At 34.7% G+C, this 26,586-nt stretch overlaps 1 protein-coding gene across 1 annotated transcript; it reads left to right on the top strand.

Annotated features, from left to right (window-relative positions):
* Positions 1-15,885: 15,885 nt before the first annotated feature.
* LOC110448299 (fibrinogen-like protein A) lies at positions 15,886-21,794 on the top strand. Its single transcript, XM_021494465.1, has 4 exons — positions 15,886-16,135; positions 19,523-19,644; positions 20,829-20,964; positions 21,547-21,794. Exons 1-4 carry the CDS (start codon positions 15,886-15,888, stop codon positions 21,792-21,794), a joined length of 756 nt encoding a protein of 251 aa, XP_021350140.1.
* Positions 21,795-26,586: the final 4,792 nt, after the last annotated feature.

Below are 26,586 nucleotides of genomic sequence, written 5' to 3'. Positions count from 1 at the left end.
ATAAATGCTTTTATTCAAGAAATGATGACGTATCGTATACTGGTGTAAAATCGTCTGACGTGGACGGATATAGACGATGAGCTAGGGGATACCTCACAGCATTTTTGACATCCGCCTAAAAAGTTACCTCGACCTTGACCTCAATGATGAGGCATACCATAAAACATTGTCTGGTTTGGTCAAATTTTGAACCGGTCTCGTCTGGTCTCATTGGTCTGGTTCCAAAGTTTGGTCTGGTTTGGTCTCAAAGGTCTGGTGCACAAGTTGGTCTAGTCTAGTCTGGTCTCTTTGGTCCGGTCAGGTTTGGTCTTATCGGCCTGGTCTAAAGGTATGGACAGGTCTCATGGATCAGAGACCAAAACGTCATTTCTATTTTGTCTTTTATATCGATATCGGTCGGTAAATACAAAACATTGATATCTTCTTCAATTAATTGATTTATCGATTCCTTATAATTCTATATAGCCATATTGTGAATATAAAACCTGTGAAGATATGAAATACCTCAGGGAACGGGAGGGGTTAGCAACACCAGGCAACATTCATTGTCAACACAAACCTACAAACCAATAATCGTGACACATTTACTTATTAACTCTACACTGTAAGAAATGGTCATGTGATTTATTTAGACGACATTGAATTTTTAGCTGCAGAAACCTCGCCGACGTGATGTCAAGAGTAAAACATCAAGTTTGTAATCTTTCAATACTTACAATCGATTCTGTAGGACAATTGTAGTTAAAGATTTAGTTTGAGTTGCACTTTTGTTGACATTTCGGTATTCTCGTTTTGATTCTTTCTGTTACCTTGTTTGGCAGAATATATGTGACCATTTTCGTTACTTCTTCCAAATTATTTCTATCATATTTTTTTTTTATCACAAAGGCAAAATGTCAACGGGAATTGTAAAACTGACTAATTGTTGTAGCAAATTGTATCAATGTATCTACAACAGAGGTTAAACATTAATGATACACGTTCAATTTCAGGGTTGGTTGCACCTCCCTTTGACAGACAGTTAAATGAAGTGAACATTAATTGGCTTAGAAAGCCGCTACATATACGTGTACAGACTTTATCATGTTTGGTATCGTGTTGTACATTGATTACTGAACAGAACAGAGGTCATTCTAATACCTGCAAGGTGTTTGTTTGTTTGATTGTGTTTTACGTCTCATTAAAAGCTATAGTCATTTAAGGACGTGTCCGGTTTTGGTTGTGGATGAAAGCCGGCGTTCCCGGAGAAAAAAAATCATCGACCTACGGCCAGTACCTAGCGACTGTTCTACGTAGGTCACGTACCCGCGACCCAGTGGTGGAGGGTTAGTGGTAGAAGATTGCCGGACGCCTTAACCACATGGCCACCGCGGCCCCTACCAGCAAGGATATGGTTGCTGTCATGTCAACTAAATTTTGTGTGGCGGCTTGTCTGAGTAAGGAATCTTGCTTAAACCGCTTTTATTCAAAAATTTGTTTTATATATATTCATTATGTAGTATAATTTGAAACCATTTATTGTCTCTCCTCCAAGCATGTTGTTACACTCTTGATAGCCCGATGGTGGAGACTGGGGTTCGACTTACTCTAATATTGAGCTGTCACCTAAATAATATAGTGTGCGCAATGTTGAACACATGACATTGTTTAACTCTGCAGAGAAAAAGGTGAATGAGTCAGTCTTAGTTGTTGTGGGCGTTCTTATCAAAATGAGATTACCCGGAGCTGCATCAAACATTCCCGCGAGATATTAAAATCCTAACAGGTTTCAGTTCATATCTAAGATAATATTAATGTGTTTAAACAACATATTGAGTTATTGTCATTCACTGATCGATACCATAATCAGCAACATAAAAAACATATAATTAACACAAAATGTTTTGGTTAATAATTCATCAAACCATATCAAAATTATGGACCAGACGAATGAAACCAGACTAAACTAAAACTTGAGACCAGACAAGACCAAACAAGACCAGGCCAGACCATGTTTAATAGAATGCCGATCTCAGAAGATCCTTACAAGGACGTTGTCCTACATCAGGTACTGTAAATCCTTTGAACCAATCGCTAAAAATCCACTTAAGTCAACAGTGATGCCACATACAACTATATATGTTCGCGGGCAAGTACAATTTCACTTTCATGTCTACGCGAGTTGATAAAAATATAGAAAAAAAAAAAAAATTGACTAGACAGAGCGACAAAGATAGCAACGGGTTTCTGCCCACTCATTGGCTGCAATTTAGCCAATGAAATCTTCAGTTCTAACAGCCGACTTAAAAAATAACTTTTGAAACCCTCTACTGTTAAAATAAGTGATAAGTGTAATTCAGGCGTTTTATGAATTATTATTGTACATAACGTTTTCTGATAAGCACGACACGATGTATACACATACCATGGTTTTCTTTGATGTTATTGGGTGCAAGGTGATTATCAGGTATCTGTAAGAACGGATATCCTTTTTTTAAACCCAGTTCTGTATCATTGACAAAATACGATCGAGTTACTAGGAAGGGTGTAGAAGGAGGGGATAACTCTATTTCAAGGATGCAGAATATAGCCCGGGTAGAGAGCGTTGATCAAGCAAAGGATATTTTAATTTAAAATTCAATACACCAAGCACTTCTTTGTTCTCACAGTCAACGACTATACCTACTAACGAAATAAATGAAGCAACTGTTTTTAGTTTAAGATTGAAATAAATTATCAAAAATTGTTAAGTCATGAACTTGTATTTTAAAAAGCAACACCGTATCGTATTCATACTTTAGGATATACTTTATAAATGCATTATCTTCATTAGGAATGCCCTATTCGTTGTTCTTTTTTTTATATTAACCTAAGTTTTAATCCAAATTGAACATAAGCAAACTAGATATTTATCAAAAATATCTTCTTGTTTCAGATTCCAACCCCTCAATCACCACTATTTACATGTATAAGCACTGGTCAGTAGGCAGTACTGCTCCAGTTTTTTTGGGGGATTTTAATAAATTTAATCTAATATAAATGTTTTCTTTACTTCTATATCTATATGCGATTTGTTTAATAATTGTCCAAAACGAACAAAGAGTAAAGTAAAAGTGATGATACAGTATTATTTTTCTACACAAGCATATTCAACAGTTTTGAGATGGACACGCATGCTTCAATTTCGCTATTTAAATACGAAACGTTACGAGGAATTATTGGTTTAACTGTGCGTCAATATTTGTTTAACCTACAGGTCGATTTAACGGTAAACGAGTGATGTTATCAGAAACTCGCGATAACCTTCGATGGAAGAGGTTACATGTACTCATTTTGATTTTATAACTAATAATGTTATATGGTCTTCTTTTCAAAATTTTTACCGAAACACTTATTGATTTTCATACAAACCGGGCATTTAAAACATCATATTAAGATATTAACCTTATTTATTTTACTATGAGTATGCCAACTTAAATGTATTACTCTTGTTTGCTCGGATGTTGGCGCGCACGGGAGGGGGTGTCTTCATGTGGGACGATACCGGATATTGAGATTCAAAATAAACAGAATGGAAAATTGTGTTTGATTAGGTAATCGTGCTTCTGAACAAAAATGAAGCTTTAGTAGTATAATAAAAGAAGTTGTTGCGGATTTCTATGTGAAAGATGTCAACAAGTTAAATTGTAATTGACGTAACCGGTTAGAGTGTCATGCAAGCGTGTCCAGGCTATAGCAGTTAAGTCCTTTTGGAAATGGGTTTTGAGTGCTGCGTTATATATCTGTGTACACTTCCGCCTTTACGTAACTTACATTGTAGAAAGAAGTTGAGGGATCAAGAAATCTCAGCATCTGTTATATTATGATAATATACAACACGTATAAAGCTTCATATATAATTTGCGAAATTGCTTAAAGGCGCTTTACAACAAATGAATAGTATAATCCCTACAGTGACAGTTATATATATATATATATATATATTAGAAAACAAAAGAATATAAATCAGCATTATATATAAGGGGTTATATATTATTATATATACATGTAGGCAAATGTGTTACATGGACTTTCCGGAAAACATGATTTATGATTATTTTTACTTAGTTGGGCTCTCAGTCTTGACGATTATGTCAATAGTCTGCTTGGTGGACTGCTTTTCGTGAAACATATGTACAGTGATTTCTTTTTTACCAGTTTTAGATTAGGTAGGATAAAAGAGGGTAACACATGTACATTTGTAAGTGTATTTATGATTCGGATGTGAGAACTGCAAGAGCTGTTTAGGCAAAATTTGCATGGAATTCCTATTTAATGTGTTTTGTGCTTAAAACAAAGCAATGAATAAATATGTTAAAATACAAATGTAAGGTTTGAAGAAAGTAGACCCAATCTTCCACCTTCCTTCCCCAGCTCATGCCGCCCTCCTTTGCTTGCGGTTTGATTTAAATGCCTATAATTACAAATGAGTAAGATTGTCGTATGGCTCTAGTGTATATTTAGGAACAAAATAAAGAGCATAGTTGATATATTTAAACGCATATATATAACAAGGTCACTTTATATACATATTTTTGCTGACAGTTTCTTTTTTTCGTCTTTATTGTTAAAATAAATTTGTTTATCACTTTTGATTTAAAACATAAAATGCAGTTTTGTCAGAACTTCATTATTCTGTTCAACAGCATATGAAATGCAGAAGAATATTATTGGTGTCACCAATAGATATTGATTTTAAAAATGAAAAATACCATGATAAAAAAATCATGATTTTCATTGAAAGCAACAGAATTGTATCTTTTAAACAAATTGCTTAAAAACGTTATGCTACCAATCTGATATATAGTATTCGCAGAACACTTGAAATTTTGTTCGCCATAAAAGTTTGCTAAGTTGACATGCATGGTTCGGGCATAGTGGTGTATCTTACACGCATTTAATTGAGAGAAACTTGCTTGCTTCAGAACTAGTATACTGGGGTAAGAAAGCGTGTCAGGTATGTTTATGTTTATTTTTCTCCCACGGATAATAAACCATTCAAAACGAACCACCGCGGAAGGTTTAGAATTGATCAAGCACGACCCAATACATCGACAATTTAGTTGTTTTTACCTGTCATCGTATGCCCACGTCTCCATTAAAAAAACTTCATTGTGAAATTGCTGAGTCATTCAAAAACTGAAATCGCTCCATGACCTATCTGAAACTTAACTCTTACAATTTATCGTTGACCCGTTCAGCCTTTATGCAAGCTTACTTTCCACGCCGTGAACATGACTGAAATAAATACGACACATCCGTCATTGTGATTTCATCCTGGCATTAACGATATTCACGTTGTTGTTACGATATTTAGTTTACATGCGATTGAGTGGCTTAGTAAAGATGTGAGAGACTGGTGTTATCATATTTCATTGACAAAGACTTGAGGTAATGGAACAGAGCGTTGAACAAACAAAGGTGACATGAATAACAAATTGAAAGACTCGTCATTCGGAGAATAGTCCACACACTACGTTGGTTTTATTTCCATCCGCAACGGAGAAATGTAAACAATTGTGTTTTTACTATAAGGACCATGCAAATACATGCCATTTTTATATAATTTAAAACTTGTCTTGCATTTCAGGAGTCTTATTGCGAAATCAAAGCTGCATCATCTGGACAAACGTTATCATTTATTTCTACTTTTTATCTTCACTTTATGAAAAAAATGCAATTCTTTTAATCTGTTCGGCATTATTTGCCTTAACAATATGGGAGATCTGTTGCAGAAGGTTTCCTGTTTAAGATTACTGAACTTAGGTCGAAAATGAATTTATTTGATTATTATGAAATAAACAGTACGCTTGGAATTGTGAGACAACATCGTTTTACTGAAGTTATTTGTAATATTTTTCCATTTTTCCATTAAACACAAAACTTATGAAACGGACGGTTGCTTCCATATTCTCATTTAGACAGCTTACTGCAATCTTAACATACCACACTACACCTGATGAAGGTGTACCACACTACACCTGATGAAGGTGTACAAGTCGATTTCAACCAAAAGTATTGTAGTATTCAAGCCTATTGTTCAACAACGATTTTTACTTGTAAAAAAATGTTGGTTATAAGTTATAATGTGTTTTTAATAATGTATTCAAATATAATTAAAAAGTAGAAATAGTGGAATAAGATAACATGTAAAGATGCCTAAAGAAAAACAACTCTGATTAAGAATAATATTATACTGCATTTTAAAACAATTATGATCTCTGGCCCGTTACACGGTAAACTCTACCTTTTTTATTTAAATACATAAGCAAACAGGCCGCTTTCAAGTAAGCCATTGATGCGGGAAGGGAATTCGACTTGATAGTCCAATGTATGCCGTTGATACGTAGATACGGAGTTGTGTCCGAGAGTACCTTTATCAGACATGTATAACTATATTAGTATCAAAATAGCTTTCAACTACCAGGTACATTACTAGTGGTAAACTATTAACAATATATAATTACATCTAGTAGTAAAATTGTTTCAGTTGCTAGGTATATTATTAAAGATATGTTATCATACAAATGAAAATAAAATAGTAGTAGGAATTTGTCTTCAATTGCTTGGTACATTATTTCAGGTACATACATGTAATTAATCATATAATTATTTAATTAGTTTAAATGATATCAACCGCAAGCTACATTATCAGAGGAACAGTATTGCCATATATAACTGTATTAGTAGTAAACATGTTTTCAATTGCAAGGTACATTATTAGAGAATATAATAGCATGTATAATTATATAAGAATAAAATAAATCAACTGCTAGGTACATACTTGGAGGTACATTATCATATATATACAATGCATAATCAAATATGTAGTAGACATTTGTTATCAGTTGCTAGGTACTTTATTATATGTACACATGAGGTATCGCCGAAATAATGATTAACTTTGTTTAGAATTATCAGTCCCATGTGATTATCAGTATTATGTAACTCGCTTGCTGATTTCACGTGGTACATGCATCAAGTATAATAATATGAAAATATTATTACTAAAATAATCTAAGACGACCATCAAAGTCTCAGGCTAATAAAAACAGTTTTATTTCCTTGTCTAGGATAAGGTAGAAATATATACATGATACATGACCTGTGAACCTCTTGTTTTTATCATAATATTGGCATGATCTGTCTGGCTTACATATATGATGCATGAGTTGCGCAAAACTCCAATTTGTTCATGTATGTCACAGGCGATCGTTGACCGTTGAGCTTAGAAGTCTTTCGAAACCATGGTGTTTAGTTAAGTTTTTTAAATGGAGAAATACATAAGGTAGTAGTATATAGATGATTCGTTACATGTAGTGCTAGGATATCTCAACTGTCAACACATTCTACATGAAACCAGCTCATCCTCGATACTTCACGGATTATGCTCACGTTCGCTCTTTGCACCTTTTGATTATGTCATAGCACAATGTAAGGCACGCGGCTACCTTTTTGATTTTCTCAGATTACGGTAGATTACGGAGAAGCAACACCCGAATTCAAAACCAATTTATATTACCGTAAATTACGCCATCGAGATAATCTTTTGATGAACATTAATCCAGTCTTTTCGTCTCATCCACAAAGTGATGCTGAGCCTTCGATTTTGCTATGACATATAATAGGGGTTCATATAGCGAAAGTAATCGTAACCCCTACAGAATCAAGGATGTGAAACGTTAAGCCGATATATTGTTATATCACCACTGAAGGAAATTGTTTAACGCGGAAATATTCAAAATCATTTTTGAAATCGTTGGTAATTCACGTGGTATAATTTCAACACAATATACTGGTAATGAATACGAAAAATGGAAGTAAGAAACATACAGATGAATGCATCTCACAAACAAAATGTTTAGACGCTTTTACCACTGTCATAAACCATGTAAGGTGTTGTAACCAAAGAAAGGCCGTCATTAAAAAAGAATATGGTTTACATTGTATCTGAATTGAATACAGAAACTTTGCAGCATTACATTCGTAAGCCTTAAACTTAATTCCGAAACGCCATATATTTCCATCGCCCACCACCTCTGATTCACTGATGTTAACCTAAGGTTTTAGGGTTGTTGAGATACTCTGTTGGAATGTTGAGATATTTTTTCTCAAAATATTTGACAAAGCTTTAGTAGGTTTGGTCTATTTGTTTTATAACAGTTTATAAGCTTCCAGTTTTTGGAATATTTTACCTTCTGCATGGTGTCTCAGAAAGCTTTGTAATCCCGCTGTATCTCGGTAGCCCAAGCGTGAAGCATTTTAAGCGGTTGTTGAATTTGGAGTAAGGCGTTTCAAGTAGTGAGTGAACTTGGACTAATGCGATATGGACGTTTATTGAGTTGGGACAGAGATGCTTCTGGTCAGTTTAGGGTAACACATTTTAGGTGGTGTTATTGGACTAGAATTGAAGCTTCAGGCATTTAGTACGATCCTTAAAGAGATTAAGAAGGTGAGTCAGCTGACACCAAGGAACATTAAAGCGGTGAACTAGTGGGAACCGAGTCGCATTGGTGATAAATGAGTGGTAACTTTGGCTATTTCGGTGTCGAATAAATATAAAGTAAGGCGCTGGATGCGTCCATTGAGCTTGGAATGATATTCTATAACGAGAATAAAGAAAGAAATCCATAGGTAAATCTATGTTTTAATTTTATAAAATTTCTTTTCAATAATGAAACCGTATTTGAGATAGAATACACCATATACATTTCATTTGCCGTTTATTTTTTATGCTACAATCATTGTAATATTAAAAGGACGGAAACCCTTTAGGGTTCGGCTAGAAATATTGGTGGTATGTCGTTCTTTTGGCTTGGTAACTGTTATTTAAGGGATCGATCGTAAGAGATATATAAAGCATTGTCTATCATTCCATGTTGTAGGTAGGATGTTCTAGAATCAGGAATATGAATATACCTATGCTGTCGGAAGCGCAATGATAAGCACTGCAGATGTATAACTTATATAAAATACGCGTTATTTCATGTTTTGGTGACTTATATGAAGATGGTAGATAACATACATTGTATATACCAAAGTATATTTCCCATAGGATTTTATATTATAACTAGTTAAATGCTCAGTTTATATTTTTCTAACATGAAAGCGAATAACCTGCATCATACTAATTAACGTGTAAAGCCCTCTCTCGATAATTTTTCATTGTGAAAACAATCCAGTTGTTCCATGCATGGTTGAGTTGAGAGAGAGATCAATGACCTGGAACCTGGAACAAAGAGTTAATGACTTTCTGGAAGAAGGTGGGATGCTGTACAGCCAGGACCTGATACCTTTTAGAAATGTATTTAGATGATAGAGTATCAGATACAGGTACATTCATTGCGTTTTCATTGACCTCGATCATTGTTAGTATGTACGGTTGTATATTAGGATAACAAGGCCTGTTTGCTCTAGCAAAAGCATGTCTTTGAAATGGCGTTACATTTTCTACATTATCACACACATTTGTTAATAGAAACAAAGATCCCTATCTGCAGATCTTCGGTTTTAAACAATAACATCTGCTCACTTTCGATTCCGCTTAAGCTTATTTGAGGTGAAAAACATTTCGGTGAAACTGACTGTTCTTGTGAATTAATTCGAAATATAGAAAATATGTGGTTCGGCTTACAACTGATCTCTGCGAAACCCCCAACCGACGATAAACTTATTCAGTCAGGTATATGTAACAGTCAAATGATTTTTTCAGAAGTGGATAGAAACATGGACATCACCAAGAACACTTTTACGAAAGTACTATTTATCAAGGGCAATGGCCTCAAAGATGGTGAATATAAACGCTGCTACTGTTGAGCAAAGCTTAACCAATGTCATTATGTATTGATGAGGACCGCCTCATCAGTGTACGATGTGTGCACTGCCATTAATGGCGACTGCACTCAATTGTCTCTATTTGTCTGAAATTGTTACCCTACTCCCGAATTTGTTACTGGACGATGGTCATTAAACCCCTGAGTGTCTATCAAACACTTTCTTACTTATTGACCATTGAGCTCGACTCTCCTCTAACCAATTAACTTCTTTGCCGAACGGAAGATTACTTATGATCCGTTCTACATTGTACGAATAAATCTGACTAGTGATCATCTTGCATCGAATGTTCTTTAACGAAAACAGTTAGTATTCCTTGTACACCTTCCGTTTCTCTTGCTTTCTGGCGATGCTGCCGTTTGGTTTTTGTTGAAGTGCTCAGTCACGTACCGAGGAACATTTGACATCGTGGTAATCTGTTTTGTCTGCAGTGGTCCACGCTTTAGATCTTGACTTCGTTAAGAGCTTCCACTAAATAAGCGGTAAATTATTGAAGGAAAAATATGGGAAGCACTTTGTTGACATCTGTTCTGGCGCGATTTTATCTTACTGCAGTAAGTCGTCATGCGTGGACATTAAAACTATACAAAGAACTAGGTTGGGAAACACTATCTGTAAGACGAAATAAACACAAACATGTAATGATGTACAAAATTATGCATTGGCAGACACCTCAATACTTACAAAATGTTTTAAATCCCTTTATCAATAATCAAAATGATAACCCCTACCCTCTCAGACAAACTAGGCTTTTCAACCCACCGTTATGTAGAACTAATAACTATTTTGACAGTTTTTTCCCTCAAATGTGCCGCACAATTAACATTGCAAATTCTGATCTTCTTAATTCTCCCTCTCCTGCAGCATTAAAAAAATATTTGAATAAAGATATTATTTCTGATAGTGAATCTGTTTCAATTTTCAAAACAGAAGGTAACCGAAGAGCAAGTATTATTCTATGTCGACTTCGAAACTCTTGCAGTAATTTAAATTATGATTTACACCATGACCATCTTACTAATAGTCCTGCTTGTACCTGCTCTGCTGAACATGAAACAGTATCTCATTACTTTTTGGAATGTCCTATTTTTAATAATCAAAGAACAACTTTGTTCACTTCTCTTAATAGTTATGGAAACCACAACCACATTGATAAAAACATTCTTCTCCAGGGCTGTCCTGATTGTGATGGGCTTACAAATAGAAGAATACTTGATGATGTGCATATTTTTATTGGAAAATCCCGTCGTTTTAATTTTTATATGACTTAAAGCCATGATGGTATACAAAAATATACTATATATTCTATATTTCATCCAGGAGATTCTAGTTGAGCATGACTACTGTCTATTGCGTGTACTTATCATGACATTGTAAATAATTACACTTTATATGTATTAAATGAATTTATTATTTTTAATTGTAACAGTTGTTGGTAGCAGTGACCTGTGCAATATATGCACATGGACTTTTGGTCTAAGCCTGCCAATATCTGTCTATGATAGTGTATATATATGCTGAAATAAATGTATTTGTACATGTACTTGTATGTGTGTGTAAGTGTGTATGAGGTGTGTGAGATGTTTCCTTCATGAGTTACTTCCCCTTAGCCTTGTGTTATTATGAATTATTTTGTGTTATTTTTTCATTTGCAACATGTCTAAAATATTATGTCTCCTTGTTTATTCAACTTTGGCCATTTGACGGAGAGAATTTATATAGGCTTTGCCTGTTATTCAATCCAAATGATTATGACATCTTGTCAATAAAATTTGATGAAATGAAATGAACTAGCTGCCTATTTATTTATTAACTAATCTAACCCAGACGGTATTGTTTCAGCGACAAAGCTCATGTTCTTTGTTATTATAATACCGAGTGTATCGTCATTGGATCTGCCACCACATGAACTGCACCAGATAACCTAGAATGTTTTTCAGTGACAAAGCTTTTTGTTTTTGTTATTACAACACCAGATCACGAGCACTACAAAGATTAAAGATCTGGCAAGCAGCGACCTGGACTTGAGTTAGAATAGAAATAAAAGTCGTAGCGTTTTTATCCTATTGAACATTGGATTCATTATCTAGGAAGTCTGACCAATTATCGTGTTAATTATAAATAATAATATAAGGTAATATAAACGATCTGGTTTCATGATAATGCAAGTAGATTACAACAATAGGTGGCTGCATCTTTTAAATAATACGTCTATGCCTTATCATTTTTTCTTTCAATTCTTATTATCGAATTTACTTCCAAATATATAAGTGTTATATATATATATATATATATATATATATATATTATGTAGATACCCTACGGTTGTAATCTCTGCCCATGATCAGCAATCAATGTCATGAGACTCGCCTGTCCCTTTTACCGATTATTGGAAGCACATGCTGAATATAGGCTAACTGAAAACAAGCAACCTCTTTCGAAGCATTTAAAAAGCAGTAAATGCATACATTGAAAACCGTTTAATAGTATTTGAATAGTCGATCAGTAAGGTGTATACATATATGTCTAAGTTCATATAGGTCAACAGATACACAGCATGCCTCTAACCATAAAGTCAGTATCTTCTTAATCATATTGATCGTAAACATAAATTATTCAATAAAATATATTTTTACGAGCGAACATTGATGGCATTAAAAGAAATGGAAATTTAGTCGAGCGTATCGTTGGCGAAAGAAGCAACATGGTTTAGAATATTGCATAGCTTCGAGAATTTAAAAAATCGGCTTGATTATCTATCTGTTCGTCTGTATCCAGTTGCACAGGAGATATATCTGTTAGGATATACATAACCAAATAAATTTGGTTTATCAAGCATTTAACTGCGTTCAGTTGACATTTAGGATTTGCCTTCGACCGATTGACATTCATATTGCATATGAATACCAAATGAAAGCAGTTCAATTGTTATTCTATTCAGCATTTAGTTCAAGTAAGATATTTGTCATATATACCTGTGAAATAAATAGAACGGTCATCTGTCCTGAGAGGTCATTGGTAGCTATCGTCGCATCTATGATGTCGTAATAATAAGGCCGTCAAAAAGCGACTCATGGCATGCATAGTCTAAGTAAATGCCATCTGAATGCGGTAGGGTTATATAGTGACAATGCAAATCAGTGGTAAATATCAATACACGTACTTGCAAATCTATCTGATTATATTTCACTGAAATTCATTGATCATTCAACGTGTGTCACTTGCCTGATTGATGTATATGTAAAAACAATATGCAACCACTAGATAATCAGCATTATTTACAATTCAGAGCATTTGCGATATTAATTTTTCTCGGTATTTTTTTAATATCAGTTCGAATTTCTGTCATGAATTTGCCAGGATAATAATTTACTAATCGAAGGAGAAAGGTAATGGAATGAAACATTATGCAAACGAAAACATAACCTATAAGAAACGACGAGATGTACACAATTATTATTTTTTTAAATTATTTTTCAATGTCAAGAGGAACAGGGACATAACATACCTGTTTATAAGTCTACATAAGCCAACATGGTAGGGAAATAAGACTATCATTGTCGTTTTTATTCTTGTCTGGTTATTATATGCAACTATTGATTTCTAACTGGGCTTAACATATCCGTTCTAGGAAAGCTGCTTGAAACCTTCAACAGATCCTGTGGGATTTGTGGGAATTAACTTGTGTGCATTGGCAAATTATATTCATACATAAATAGGTGACACTAATGACTTTATTGTGTTATCGTCGGTAGTAAAGCTGTACGGTTGAATCATAATGCAATATTTCTCTAAGTAGCGATCCCGATGATTTGTTGTCCTTTTGTCTAGCATTCTATTGTTTGAATTGAATTGGAAATAGTTTTTCGAATGTATTCTTAGGCCTGCTGTTTTTGTTATTAATATCAACCGAGGCAATTTCATTTCAAATAGTTCATGTTCATGACATGTAGTAATCAGTCATTACCTGTCCTTAGTTAGTGATTAGTTAGCAAAGCTAGAAATACATACATAATTTAATGCTAGTACACTCATTCGACAAATAAAATGAGAGATATGTATCATTGACGGATCATTGATTTCAGTCAAATAGATACATGCATGAACTGACTCGGGAATAAATGATATGAGTTCGATTTGCCCAGTTAATAGTTTACAATGACCGGCCATATTGATTTTCAACTTGATCTCTGGTGTAGAAGGTTAATAAGTTGATGTGATTGTTAGAACGGCCGAAGGTGAAAACGCAGAATATCTATCATTATTACTATTTAATGAACATTATGGATTGGGATTTATGAACGATGTATATCTCTTCATCTGTATAAATGGAAGCATGCTGTCATATATTGAGAACTTTTGCTGGCAGCATCTAAATGTACCAGTCAGCATTGTACCTAGTTTCGTAATGCACTACGACGTGCACATGCTAAGGCAGTTATTAGCTCACCTGGCACGGAGTGCCTGCTTATCTTATGGTAAGGTGTGTCGTCTGTCGTCCGTCAACTTTTTCTTTGAACTTCTTCTTAAGAACTGGAGGACCTAGGGCCGTTATACTTTTCCAATAGGTACCTGGCATTTGATGCTATTAACTTTCCTCAAATACATTACCTTGACTTACTTTCAAGATAACAATGGTCAAATGTGTTAAAAACCTATAAACAATTTCTTTTGAATGACAAAGAGCCATAGAACAATGATATTTGTCCAGTACATACAAGAACCTGGGACAGGTGTACTAAACATTCGTAAAATACATGACGTTGACCTACATTATAAGTTATAGGGGTCAAATATGTAAAACATTAAAGCAACCTCTTTTGAATAACCAAGATGCCTACAACAAAGATATTTGTCAAGTATGTACATTGGACAGAATGTTATGAAGTTCCGTCAAATAAATAAACTTGACCTACTTACAAGGTCATAGGGGTCAAATATTTAAAACATTTGAAACAACAGAATAACAAGGGCAAAGAGAAATGCTGTTTTCCAGTAGGTACCTTACATGAAGTGCTGTATAATTTCATCAAATAAAAGACCTTGACTTACTGCCATGGTCAAAGGGCTCAAATATGTAAACATCTTTAAAAAAAATATTCTGCCTTACTAGACTCAATATATTGAAATATTTGCAAAATCAGGTTTATTTAGAATAGCTAAGTAATGTCCGACTGACAAGGGTATACACCAGCCTATGTTACTGTAACATAGGTCATTGAAAAAAATATGCTATTTTGCTTAATGTAGAAATATTTCTTATCATTTACTCTTCCCTGTTTCATTTTTTGTTCAGCTTAACTTGGCTATCACAATTCCCTTAAGCGTTAATGTATATTTGCATAGTCCTATTATTAGTCAAATACTGTTCAATTGCTGCGAATATTTTGGGTGTCATTTTGGTCTTTGCCATCAGTTTCGCTATACAGACGTTGACAGCCAATAGGAAGCAAATATAGTTAAAATATCAGATCGTATATACATATGAGAGCACACGTTTCCTATTATCTGTACTTACTAGATTACAAAAGGAAAGCAATTAAATCGGATAACCACACATAGCAATGTATCATTAACAATTAATACATGCTTTATATCGTGTACAAGTATAATTACCACGTACTCTATCATCAGCCGTTATCCCTAACAAGATGATTATAAATACATGCTTTTGATTGGCTGCTCAGTAGTGACATGCCAATCTTCGTCGTATTCATCAGTTGTAGATAGGCGTCTATGTTAGAGGTGAATTCCTACACAAGAACACCAGGATTGTTTAATTTGTGTTTACAACACTTAATATGTACGACTGCTGTCGTGTTATGTCCGTATAGCTACTACCAATTGAAATGCACGTTACAACATGAGTTATTGATGTATTGGTTTGAATTTGCAAAATAGATGCGTATTCATATATTATCGATACTGACGAGGATAATGGATATGTCAGAGTTCGGATTCCGTTTAAACTCTGAAGTGTGCGTTTGTGTGGTGTATGTGTTTATATCCTACTTAGGAATAAATTCGGCATCAATGACCTACAACAAGTACAGGGAGGTACCAAAGACGAAAGAACAGAACCACGTGGGGTCAGTGTTAAGCACATCGTCTATGAACACAAAGATTAGATGTGCCAGTACGTGTGATAACTCCGAGTGCATTTCCTTCTCCTACAACTCCGTCACACATGAGTGCAAGACGTACAGCGATGAAATATGTTACAGAGACGACGGCGTCGGGTCATCTTCACTCAAATTCTACACGAAAATTGTCCAGTTTGTCTGTAAGTATGATAAGCTGTGAGGTCTGGGGCGTGTATAATGTTTGTGGTCATGTTTGTAATCGCAGATTCGCATTTCAGCAACGCAGGTCAATCACGCATTGCAACTCTCGAAATGAAAGTGTCTCCGAGTACAGTTTTGGGATCACACAACACCATTTGCGCACGATAAACAATTGTGCGAAAATAGCGACCGCATATGTGCTCGATAGGCAGCATGGTTTTTGTATATCAAGGAATGTCCAGTGAATAAATACGATTTCATATAAAAAAACTTCTATTTTCCCTGATTCAAGTATGTAACCATAGTTTACCCAAATTTACATGATTATGACATTGTATTTATATAACAAAACAAGGACACAAAGTGTTTTAGATATACGGGCATATACATGTACATACTGTACACAAAGTTGTTAGTTAGTTGATAGTTGTTATATGCACCTGTTTAGTGTAATGTAATGGGTATACATATGAGCGCGATATGGTTAGATAGATTGATCGATGTTACTGAGTGAAAAAATCCGAAATCATCGAGTGCCATCGCATTGCCTTTAAACACACAGCCGGGCGATCGATTGTTAAATCGCACGGTACATTTACGTGAGGACGATCAGCCGACGGTGTGCACACGTGCGATTAATGTAATATGTGCGCACCGTAATATTGTTGCATTGTGTACAACTGCATAAAAATAGCCACACATTCAACAGAGTATGGTTCAAAATGCGATTTCGATTATGCAATTGGCTAAAAACTTAAACAAACGATGTATATTGTTATTTCCTTGAAATTGACAAACACAACATTGGACCTTGATAACATTTTGTTTAGAAAAAATGTACTTTAAAAAGGCCAGGTTTTTTAACCACACTGATATATGTTATCATGTCTTTCGTCAAATCCAGAAAATTAGTAGTTCATTAACAGCCTGAAATCTATCATACACACTAATCATAGATTATTTTGTGGGTGAAGCATGCCTCCTTGGCCAATATTTTCACCTATGGATCATTTAAAGAGGTTATTTATGGCTTATTTACAGTTGACGCCTTGGCGATTTTTATCTTAGCTCAAAAGATAGTATTTACTTTCAGCTATTGTTTCTTAGGTATGCATCATTGATCATTCAACGTTATAGATAACTAAATTCGCCTTTTGACTGTTGTTGTTCTTGTTGGGCATTTTTTTATAGATTGATATATACGTTGTTTACGTTTTCGTTTTCGCGGTTCCCAAGGTATACACACGCATTGAAATCCAAAGGATGTGTCTAGTCATCCGAGCAGACAATTATTATTTTAATTTTAATTGCATTCACCGAAACTCCTTTGGGAATCAATGACAATTATATTTGTATGCCATTTACTCTTTCATCTGCTTAAAATAAGCAAGGGAGTCTATCCGTTTGCCTTGCTCTGTAGCGTCTTTGTCCCAGGAAAATATTTGATCTTTACTTGAGCAGTACCAATCTTGTGAAGTGACTTATGTGGGCAACCTACTTTTGGGGTTTTCCTCGGTGTATTATGACTTATTTCGATAAACTTCTGTTCCGATTGAAACACTTTTTATCAGGCTTCATGTCGTATTATTTCTTGTCAGATGTACCTGCTAGGAACCTGCTGTGTGGTCCAATGTAGAATAGTGTGACTGGGTGGTGTTTCCTGTTTTCCTTCACTAAAATGACAAATTATATTACCTTTGAGTGACCCGTTCATATGTCGACACGTTCCATAGAATGATTAAGTCTTTGACAGGACGCAAAAAGCTGTATCGTTTCTCCAATATTATGAACGCATCACCATCAGGGCCTGTGGTACATGTTAAATAGGATACGTTTTCCATCCGGAGTGTCTTGTTTTACCCTTGTGATTTATTAGGTGTTAGCATAGTTTTCGTGTTCATTTATTCGGCGTAACTTATTTGTAACTACTGACTTACAAAAGTGCCTATTTGAAATGTGAGCTTACGCGTTTTTGACAGCAACATCCCTGCATGGTTTGTAAAAAGCCAAATACACCCCGTTATCAACCAACCATGGATGCACACTGAAAGATGATTGGTGAATTTGTCAATAAGACATACGAACGATGAACTTCCAAGAAATTTGCATGGTATGGTTGACCATGAGCAGACATTGTTTCACAATAATATATTGCGATACGTATTCCGATATACTGTCATATGAATAGTGTGCTCAATTTTATAATAAGTTGCTGTCAGAATGCTATTAAACTTAATCATAATATGGATCGCATAGATTTAAGACTTTTGTCAAACCCACCATCGATTACAAACTTTGAACTGATTACAACCACAAGTAAAAGCCTGTTTTATGCTTATTGGCAGATCTGTTTTGTAATAATTTACAAAATTAAAACACCAAGTAGAAACATTAAAACAAGTTTTTGAAAAACTTTGCGATACAGCAATATATTATCTCTGTATTGTGGTTCATTACGATACATATGTATTGCGATATACCTGCTTTCCGATATATTGTGACAGCGCTAAGTATTGCGTATCAATATGAAATAATTCTGTCTTTTTTACTTGTGTGGTTATATCATCAAATAATACCTTTGCTTACCAATGATCGACTTGCTTTACTACGTTGGTTCTGATATATTTACATTTGTTTTGAACCGTCATAATTCTCACTTTTTATAGAACACAAAGTTTATCTTCATTTTACTCACATAATCCTGATTATAAGGAATAGAATAAGCATAATTTTAGGTTTGAACGACATATTCCGAAAATAAAACTGTGTGCATAAATCACCAAGAGGTTTACACACACAAAGGATATTTTCGGTATTTACTTATACCGTATAATTCTAAAAATAATCATTGTTACCCCTTGTAGATAAATTTTAAAGGACATACAAAACATTTAAGTTCATATTAAATGATTATTCATTCACAAAATTACTGTGCAGTAATTTCATCTCCAAGCGACTTCAACCAATCAGAAGCTTGAATTACAAATAACGCACCAAAAATTGCGGAATATGACGTCATCACTATTTGGGTTGTTTGATTTCTAGGTTAAACGATATAACATGGAAATTGTCAAGACTTTGGGAAAATGGCAAAATTAAATTATATCAGTTTTTATATAAAAGAAATCTTTATGGTCGGGTTGATGTACTTTATTGCTATATGTGATAAATAAAGATATACTACTTTCTTTAACGTCCTTCACTGCAAACAAGAAGTTTGTGTTCACAACGTCATATTGTTCATGTCTATTTCTCTTTAAACTTACGTCTAATCAATCTTTCGGACAGAGTGGACGTGTTCCACAAATTCTTGCTTTATGTGTAACCATGTATACATATCAACGTTTCTGTTGTACCAATTAATTATTTTTTAATTCGTGTTTAAGCTCTTAGTAACTGTGGATATGTCCCCACTGCCTATTGTTCAGGAGTGTACACCCTTACACCTGCAACTGGCAATGTCGTGTCCGCGTATTGTGATATGGACACTGCAGGGGGACCGTGGACGGTAAGTTGTTCCGAACGTCACACCGTAGATACCAGTTCATTCGAAAGTATATGTTAGTGACCTTATCTAATATTATATAATTTTTGAAAGAAGCATTTGGGTTTTGTGATTTGAAATATCTGTTCTTCTTAAAAGTAATCGATTATAGCATTCCTTACTGTAATGTTATTATTTTTCCCTTACACATTGCTTTTTGAAAACAAAACTTGTTTTAGAAAGTGAGAAAGGTAATAACTATCCAAGTTGATGTTTTATTTTCTTCTTGAATAACAATACATACACGTTCATCCCCTAGATTATCGCCAGCAGATATGACGGATCAGGTGACTTTTACAAAACATGGAATGAATACAAGAATGGTTTCGGAAGTTTGACAGGAGAGTTCTGGCTGGGTATGATATCATATTGGTTACCTGAAAGTCTCAACAGTATGCTTAATTCCAAAACTAGCCATACTTCAAAAAGGAGTTTTATGCTGATGCAGATTTGCAAACAAAACTATTATTTTAAGGGCCTGTCACACACTATCGATGTACCAAGCCGGGACTAAACCGAAGCCTAAAATTAACATCGGCGAGAAAATTGGCATAGCTCCGGCGAGAAAGCGATATTTTAAAGGATGTTCAAAAATGTCTACCATCGCTTGCCGTTCCTCAAATTGTCGCCAATGTTCTGACAATGTCCTGACGATGTAGTACCGTTCTTAGCTATGTGATACTGTTGCGATCCCCGGAAATCGCCAATGTGCTATCTGGTATAGCTCCAGCGACCCAAATCGGCTAGGTGTGACACGTCCTTTACAAGAAAATATTGTTTTACCTTTTTGCAAGTGGCTATTGCTTTTGAATTTGCGATCTCAATTAATCATAAAGAACATTAAATATAGAAGATAAATATTGACAGTATGCAAGAAAATGTTTCGCTGCATATTCATTTTTGTCTTTTTCGCCCTTCGTGATTAGGGCGAAATCATGATTAAAGCGAATATACGCAAACGACACAATATATATGAAATGTGAATGGCGAAATTCTTACTGGGCGAAATATTATTACCTGGGCGAAGGACGACATTTTCCAGGTGTACAGTAGCTAGTCACACAAAATGTACACACGGCAACCATAATCACGTATTGTTTCCATAAATTACATTAGGTTTCGAGAATTTAAGACTTCTGCTTGCCCAGAATATGAAGCTTCGGATTGAAATGGAAGGCTGGAGCGCCCCCCGTAAGCATGTAGAATACACTACTTTCAACGTTTCTGACGAGGCTACCGAATACACATTGACTATTGGCGGATACAGTACGCCAGACGAACTATGTAAGTTGAAATTCCAGAATGTATCATATTTTTCTTGTAGACCCTTGACTAAAGTTATATTTCAGGCGATAATATTTTAAGTATTTTGGAAGTAGTTCGAAATCGTATAATTTGCTTTACCACTAAAAACATCACCGTAATCTCGCATGATGTTCTGTGATATATCAAGCCCTCAAGTGAAATATTTCAGAAAAAAAAATAAAAAATAAAACCAAAGAATTTGTTTTCAGATCAATCTTTTAATCACTAAAGGATATATAATGCAACGAATTTCATCATTGTTAAAGTATTATATATGATAGTTTATGATAACAATGCAATATATTGGTGTTATAACGATGAGCCGAAAGAGCAGCATCTTTTTTCGTTTAATTGCTTTATTTATTGGTTTCTAGAAAAAAAAATTAACAACTGAACTTTAATCAGACAAAAATAGCTGCTGTGTCTGAAACCCGCAAAAATGTCAACCTAGTCATAAGAAATTTTATATAATTGCAAAACTATGTTTGTTGATGCTATGTTGAATGCAAATTGTTTCGTTTAAATTCGTATTTACAATATAAATATGCTGGTATGTTGTAGTTAACGCACTCAATGCACATAATGGCTGGCCTTTCAGCACCCGTGACAATGATAACGACGGTTTCAGCGGCGATTGTGCCAGTAGTGCACACGGAGGATGGTGGTATGAAGCCTGCATTGACTGCAATCTGTTCGGGAATTACACTTCAAACAACGGTTATAGTGCAATGCTCTGGAAATACTTCTACCCTACTGACACGAGCTACACAGCTATCAAGACACTCAGGCTGATGCTGAAGGAGAAATAGATTCATACGTGTTATAGGACTTTTGGGGTAACCCACTGCTATACCTAATTGTTATGCAGTTTGTATAGGCCCGTCGGTGTCCACTCGGTGATTTTCAATAGAATAAATTCCAACTGTATGGGAAGGTTATTATCATAAGTGCCCGGACCCTTTAATTACTTGCTGAAACATTGTCCGCTCGATAATGTGCAATTTAAAACCGAATTAAGTTCACACTTCATTGCAAGGTTAATTACCAGGAGTGATCAGAAAAGCGAGATCACCTTAATCATCCAACTTTAATTAACTGAGTTATGCCCGTTTAATCGATTGCCGAAATCTCGAAACATTTCAATGGCTTTACTTTAAACTTTAACCACGAAAACCTTTAAGATAATCACCCAACCGGAGGGTAAGGATTCGCTACAAAAAGATTTTGATGTAATGGCGAAATGGAGTGCACAATGGCTCAGTGATATGCATCCAGGAAAATGCAAATATATGTTCATTGGGCGATCCGAGGAACCAAAGAATGAAATGTTAAAATCATACAACACACAAGGAAAAATCCGGGAATCATCGGTTCAGGAAAAGGACACTGAAGTTGTCATTGACAAATCATTAAACGTTGAAGACCACATAAGAGAATGGGTTCAACAAATCAAACTCGATGTATTTGCCATTATTAGGAGTTAATTTCAATTTTTAGACTACGCTACATTGCTGTCACCCTTAAAATGTCATGTGAGGACACAGTTGGAATGCGAAGGAGCAGTATGGTCACCGTACAAATTAGAATATGTCGACAAAACGTACAACGGCGCACTACGATTAAGGAAATTGAATCTACCAACACTAGTATATAGGTTACTTGAACAGAATTTACGACAGAGATGCAGGTAGTTTTGCTGAGCTTTGGGATGAGGAACCAATCAGAAACAGTACAAGAGGAAACTCGAAAAATATTCCCATGTCAGTCGACAAAGATTCTCAATCTCCTTTAACATCAATGACTCACAAATATTCCATAGTTTTCAATGATGCAAGCAGCTATTCATTCAACGTGTGACGGGCGTATTACACTTGCAATGAACGTGTTCCGCTGCGCGGTAACTTTGTTGTAATTTGCAAACCTATTATTCAGTATCTGTCTTCTGCAAATTACAAAGATGCATTTTTTGAATTATTTTTTACTAAGATTTACACCACACAATCGTGTGTTCTTAACATCTTTAAATGATTTTACATTTGTATTGTGCAACTTTAAGCTAAAGAAGTTAGATTTATAGAATACGGCAATTTCGAAACCTCAAAAACAGTAAAGCTGGCTTGACAGCTCCATGACTGATTCTGAGATCAATATTGAGGGGTATGCTGTCCTACGCAGAGACAGAAACCGTTCGGGTGGTGGAGTATGCACCTACGTCAGATAGGATTTAGCTTTCACCCCAGTAGACGTGACCAGTAACAATTCCGACGAATTTATCTTTGTTGAACTTTCTCCCCAAAACGAAACCTATTACTCTGGGAACCTGCTATAGGCCACCCAACCAAAATGACTTCTGTGATAAATTTGAACAAACTTTGCAAAACATAACATCTGACTCTGAAATTATCATACTTGGCGAGTTTAACATTTGTTTCCAAAACGGAAATGCATACAATTCATTATGTTCCTCATTCTATAATTTATTGAGACTTTTTTAATCTAGAACAAATCATATCTAATCCATCGAGGATAACCGACTCCGAACAATCTCTGATTGATCATATTCTTTGTAATACACATGAAAATATAAATCAATCAGGTGTCCTACCAAAATGACATCAGTGATCACTTCCCTGTGTTCTGCACGCGCAAACGACCTCGTATAATGTACTGTATTCAACATGCATAATAATGTTAAAATGCGTTCAACTTAGAATTACTCTAAAAGAAACTTTTATAAATGAATTGACAGAATGCTAAATGGAAAGATTGCTCTCTTGCTCCTGACATAAACAAGGCCTGGAAATTGTTCAGAGACCTTTTCACAGATGCTTCAGACCATGTGTTTCCCATATCAGAAATTCGCCTAAAACAACGTACCGAACCCTGGATGACCTCTGAAATACTTGACATCATATCTGAAAAGGATAATTAATTTAACATTTTCAAGAGGAATCACAATCTTGATACATGTATATGTAAGTTTTTTGCCAGCTCAGAAATAAACTTCAAAAACTTGCTAAATGCAATTATTTTGAAAATAAAATCGAAGAAAATAAAGGCAATTCTAAAAACATGTGGAAACAATATAAGGGCCTGGGATAGGAAAGGAGTAAGAAATCAAACCTAAAAACAGTTCTCAATATTAATGGTGTAAACTTTCATGATGACATTACAGTAACAAACCATTTTAACATTATTTTACTACTGTTGCTTCTAAATTGGTTGAAAAATCCCCATTGTATAAAGGCTTGTACCATTATACATCAAAGTTGTTTAAGGATGTTTATACTAAAAGAAACCCGAAAGGAATTAAATTTCATCTTCATCATGTCTCGGAAGAGTTTGTGTACATGGAGTTATGCAATTTGAATATATGTAAAAGTACAGGTTTAGATCAAATTCCTGCCAGATTCTTTCCGGGATGCGGCACCAGTAATCAAAATTCATATCACCTTTTTAATAGATTTATCCATACCTGAGGTTATAGTACCTGACGATCTTAAAACTGCAAAAGTTATCCCTTTATTCAAAATGAAGGATAGACTTCAGGCAGAAAACTATAGACATGTGAGCATCCTAAATATTGTGTCAAATTATTTAGAAAAGGCAGTCTATATCAAATTAGAATTTTTTCTTGTTAAAAATAACCTATTGTATGAATTTCAATCCGGCTTCAAGAAATCATACTCTACTGACTCCTGTTTGATCTATCTCAGGGACTATATAAAATCTCAAACGTCGAAAGGTTTATCCCCTGGTATGGTATTGTCAGACCTACAAAAAGCTTTCGATACAGTAAATCATTCTATATTGTTTAACACATTACAGTTTATTGGTGTCGAGTACTGCAATTGGTTCAAATGTTATTAAGCAAATATATCTCATCTAGTCAGTGTTAATTGGGTACACTCGTCAGTTGGTAATTACTCAACGAAGATTATTGGGACCACTTTTATTTTTGGTTTATATAAATGACATGGAAATAAGTATTGAAAATTCATGTAAATTACTCCTCTATGCGGATGAGAGTGCTATCATTTTTTCACATAAATGCCCTGAAACAATTTCATCTAAAGTCTCATTGGTTTTGGAATCCTGTCATGATTGGCTTGTTGACAATAAATTATCATTACATCTGGGAAAAACAGAAAGTATTCTTTTTGGTCCGAAAAGAAATTTGATTCAAACGCTCAAGGAGAAATTTCAGGTTTCTTGCAAAGGTCAAATTAGTAATTCTCATTCGGCTGTAAATTACCTTGGGGTGATGATTGACAGATTTTTATCTGGAGAAGAAATTGTCTCCAATATCATACAAAAAATAAATCAAAGGCTAATATTCCTTTACAGAAATAGTAACTGTCTATCCCAAAAATCACGGAAAACTCTATGTTAAGCTCTCATACAATGTCATTTCGATTATGCCTGTTCATCTTGGTATGAGGGTCTTTTTAAATTACATAAAAAAGTTACAAATTACCCCCCAAAAAAACTGGTCCGTTATATTCTCAACTTAAATAACTGGACAAGAATTGCCTTTACTGAACTACTGAAAATTAGTGTGCTCAATGTAGAGGGAAGAGTTCGTCAACTTCGTTTAAATCATGCATTTCATATCTTTAATGAGAAATGCCCACAGTATATGCATGAATTTTTCACCAAAAACAATAACACATACGGTACTAGATCCGGAAATTCAAATTTCGCTATTAAAAACGTCAAGAGTATAGAAACATCTACTTTTTTCTTTTCGGCTGCTAAAGATTGGAACTCTTGACTCTTCATATCAAAAATAACAAAAACAAACATAAATTCAAAACCAATGCTGAAAAACACCTTGTGCTTCAAGGAAAAAAAAATGATGATTTTTTTTGCACACATGTTTAACATCTTCATTCTTTGTCGCAAAATACATAAATAGACCTGTGCGATGGCGCGGGTCGAGCAGACCTTGTTGGTAGGGGGACCCAACCGTTGGAAAGCTTGACTTGCGGCATTGCACAATCATTTCAAATTTCATTTTTTTCATGCATTTCTATAAACAGTAATGTAAAGATCTGTCGGTATATTTAGTCTGTTTAAGTATTTTGATATCTTTGAAAATGACTATGTAACACTGTTTTATAGTTTGCGACTATAAGAAGCTGTCTGTCGCTATAAATAATAATTATTATGTATGTTGTATTGTTTTCTATATAAATGGAAACACAATTCTACTGATCAGTTATCTAATATGATATACACATATCCTGTTCTGTGCCATCTGAACCGTTACCGGTTTTCTTCCATTTTTAAACGACCCCATTGGAAATAAGCCACTTTGTGGGTTTTATGGGTAATCCTAGGTCAATGGCACACACCACTCCTATTATGCGACTTATTTATATCTAACAACGTCATGTACTAAAAAATAGTCTGTCTCATTTTATAGTGATATATGCCTTTATTTTTTACAGTGTATTAGACTTTCTTTTGTTTTTAGATTTTTATACTCTTTGATATATGTCAAGGATTGAATTAAGAAATCTTTTATTATAATATATCTATTGTTATTCTCAGTCTTAATACAAAGTATTCTTTTTATTTACAAGCTGGGGTGGGGGG

This window comes from Mizuhopecten yessoensis, unplaced genomic scaffold (assembly GCF_002113885.1).
Source record: "Mizuhopecten yessoensis strain PY_sf001 unplaced genomic scaffold, ASM211388v2 scaffold3989, whole genome shotgun sequence".
Taxonomy (NCBI): Eukaryota; Metazoa; Mollusca; class Bivalvia; order Pectinida; family Pectinidae; genus Mizuhopecten; species Mizuhopecten yessoensis.
This window is presented reverse-complemented; position numbering and strand designations above follow the sequence as displayed.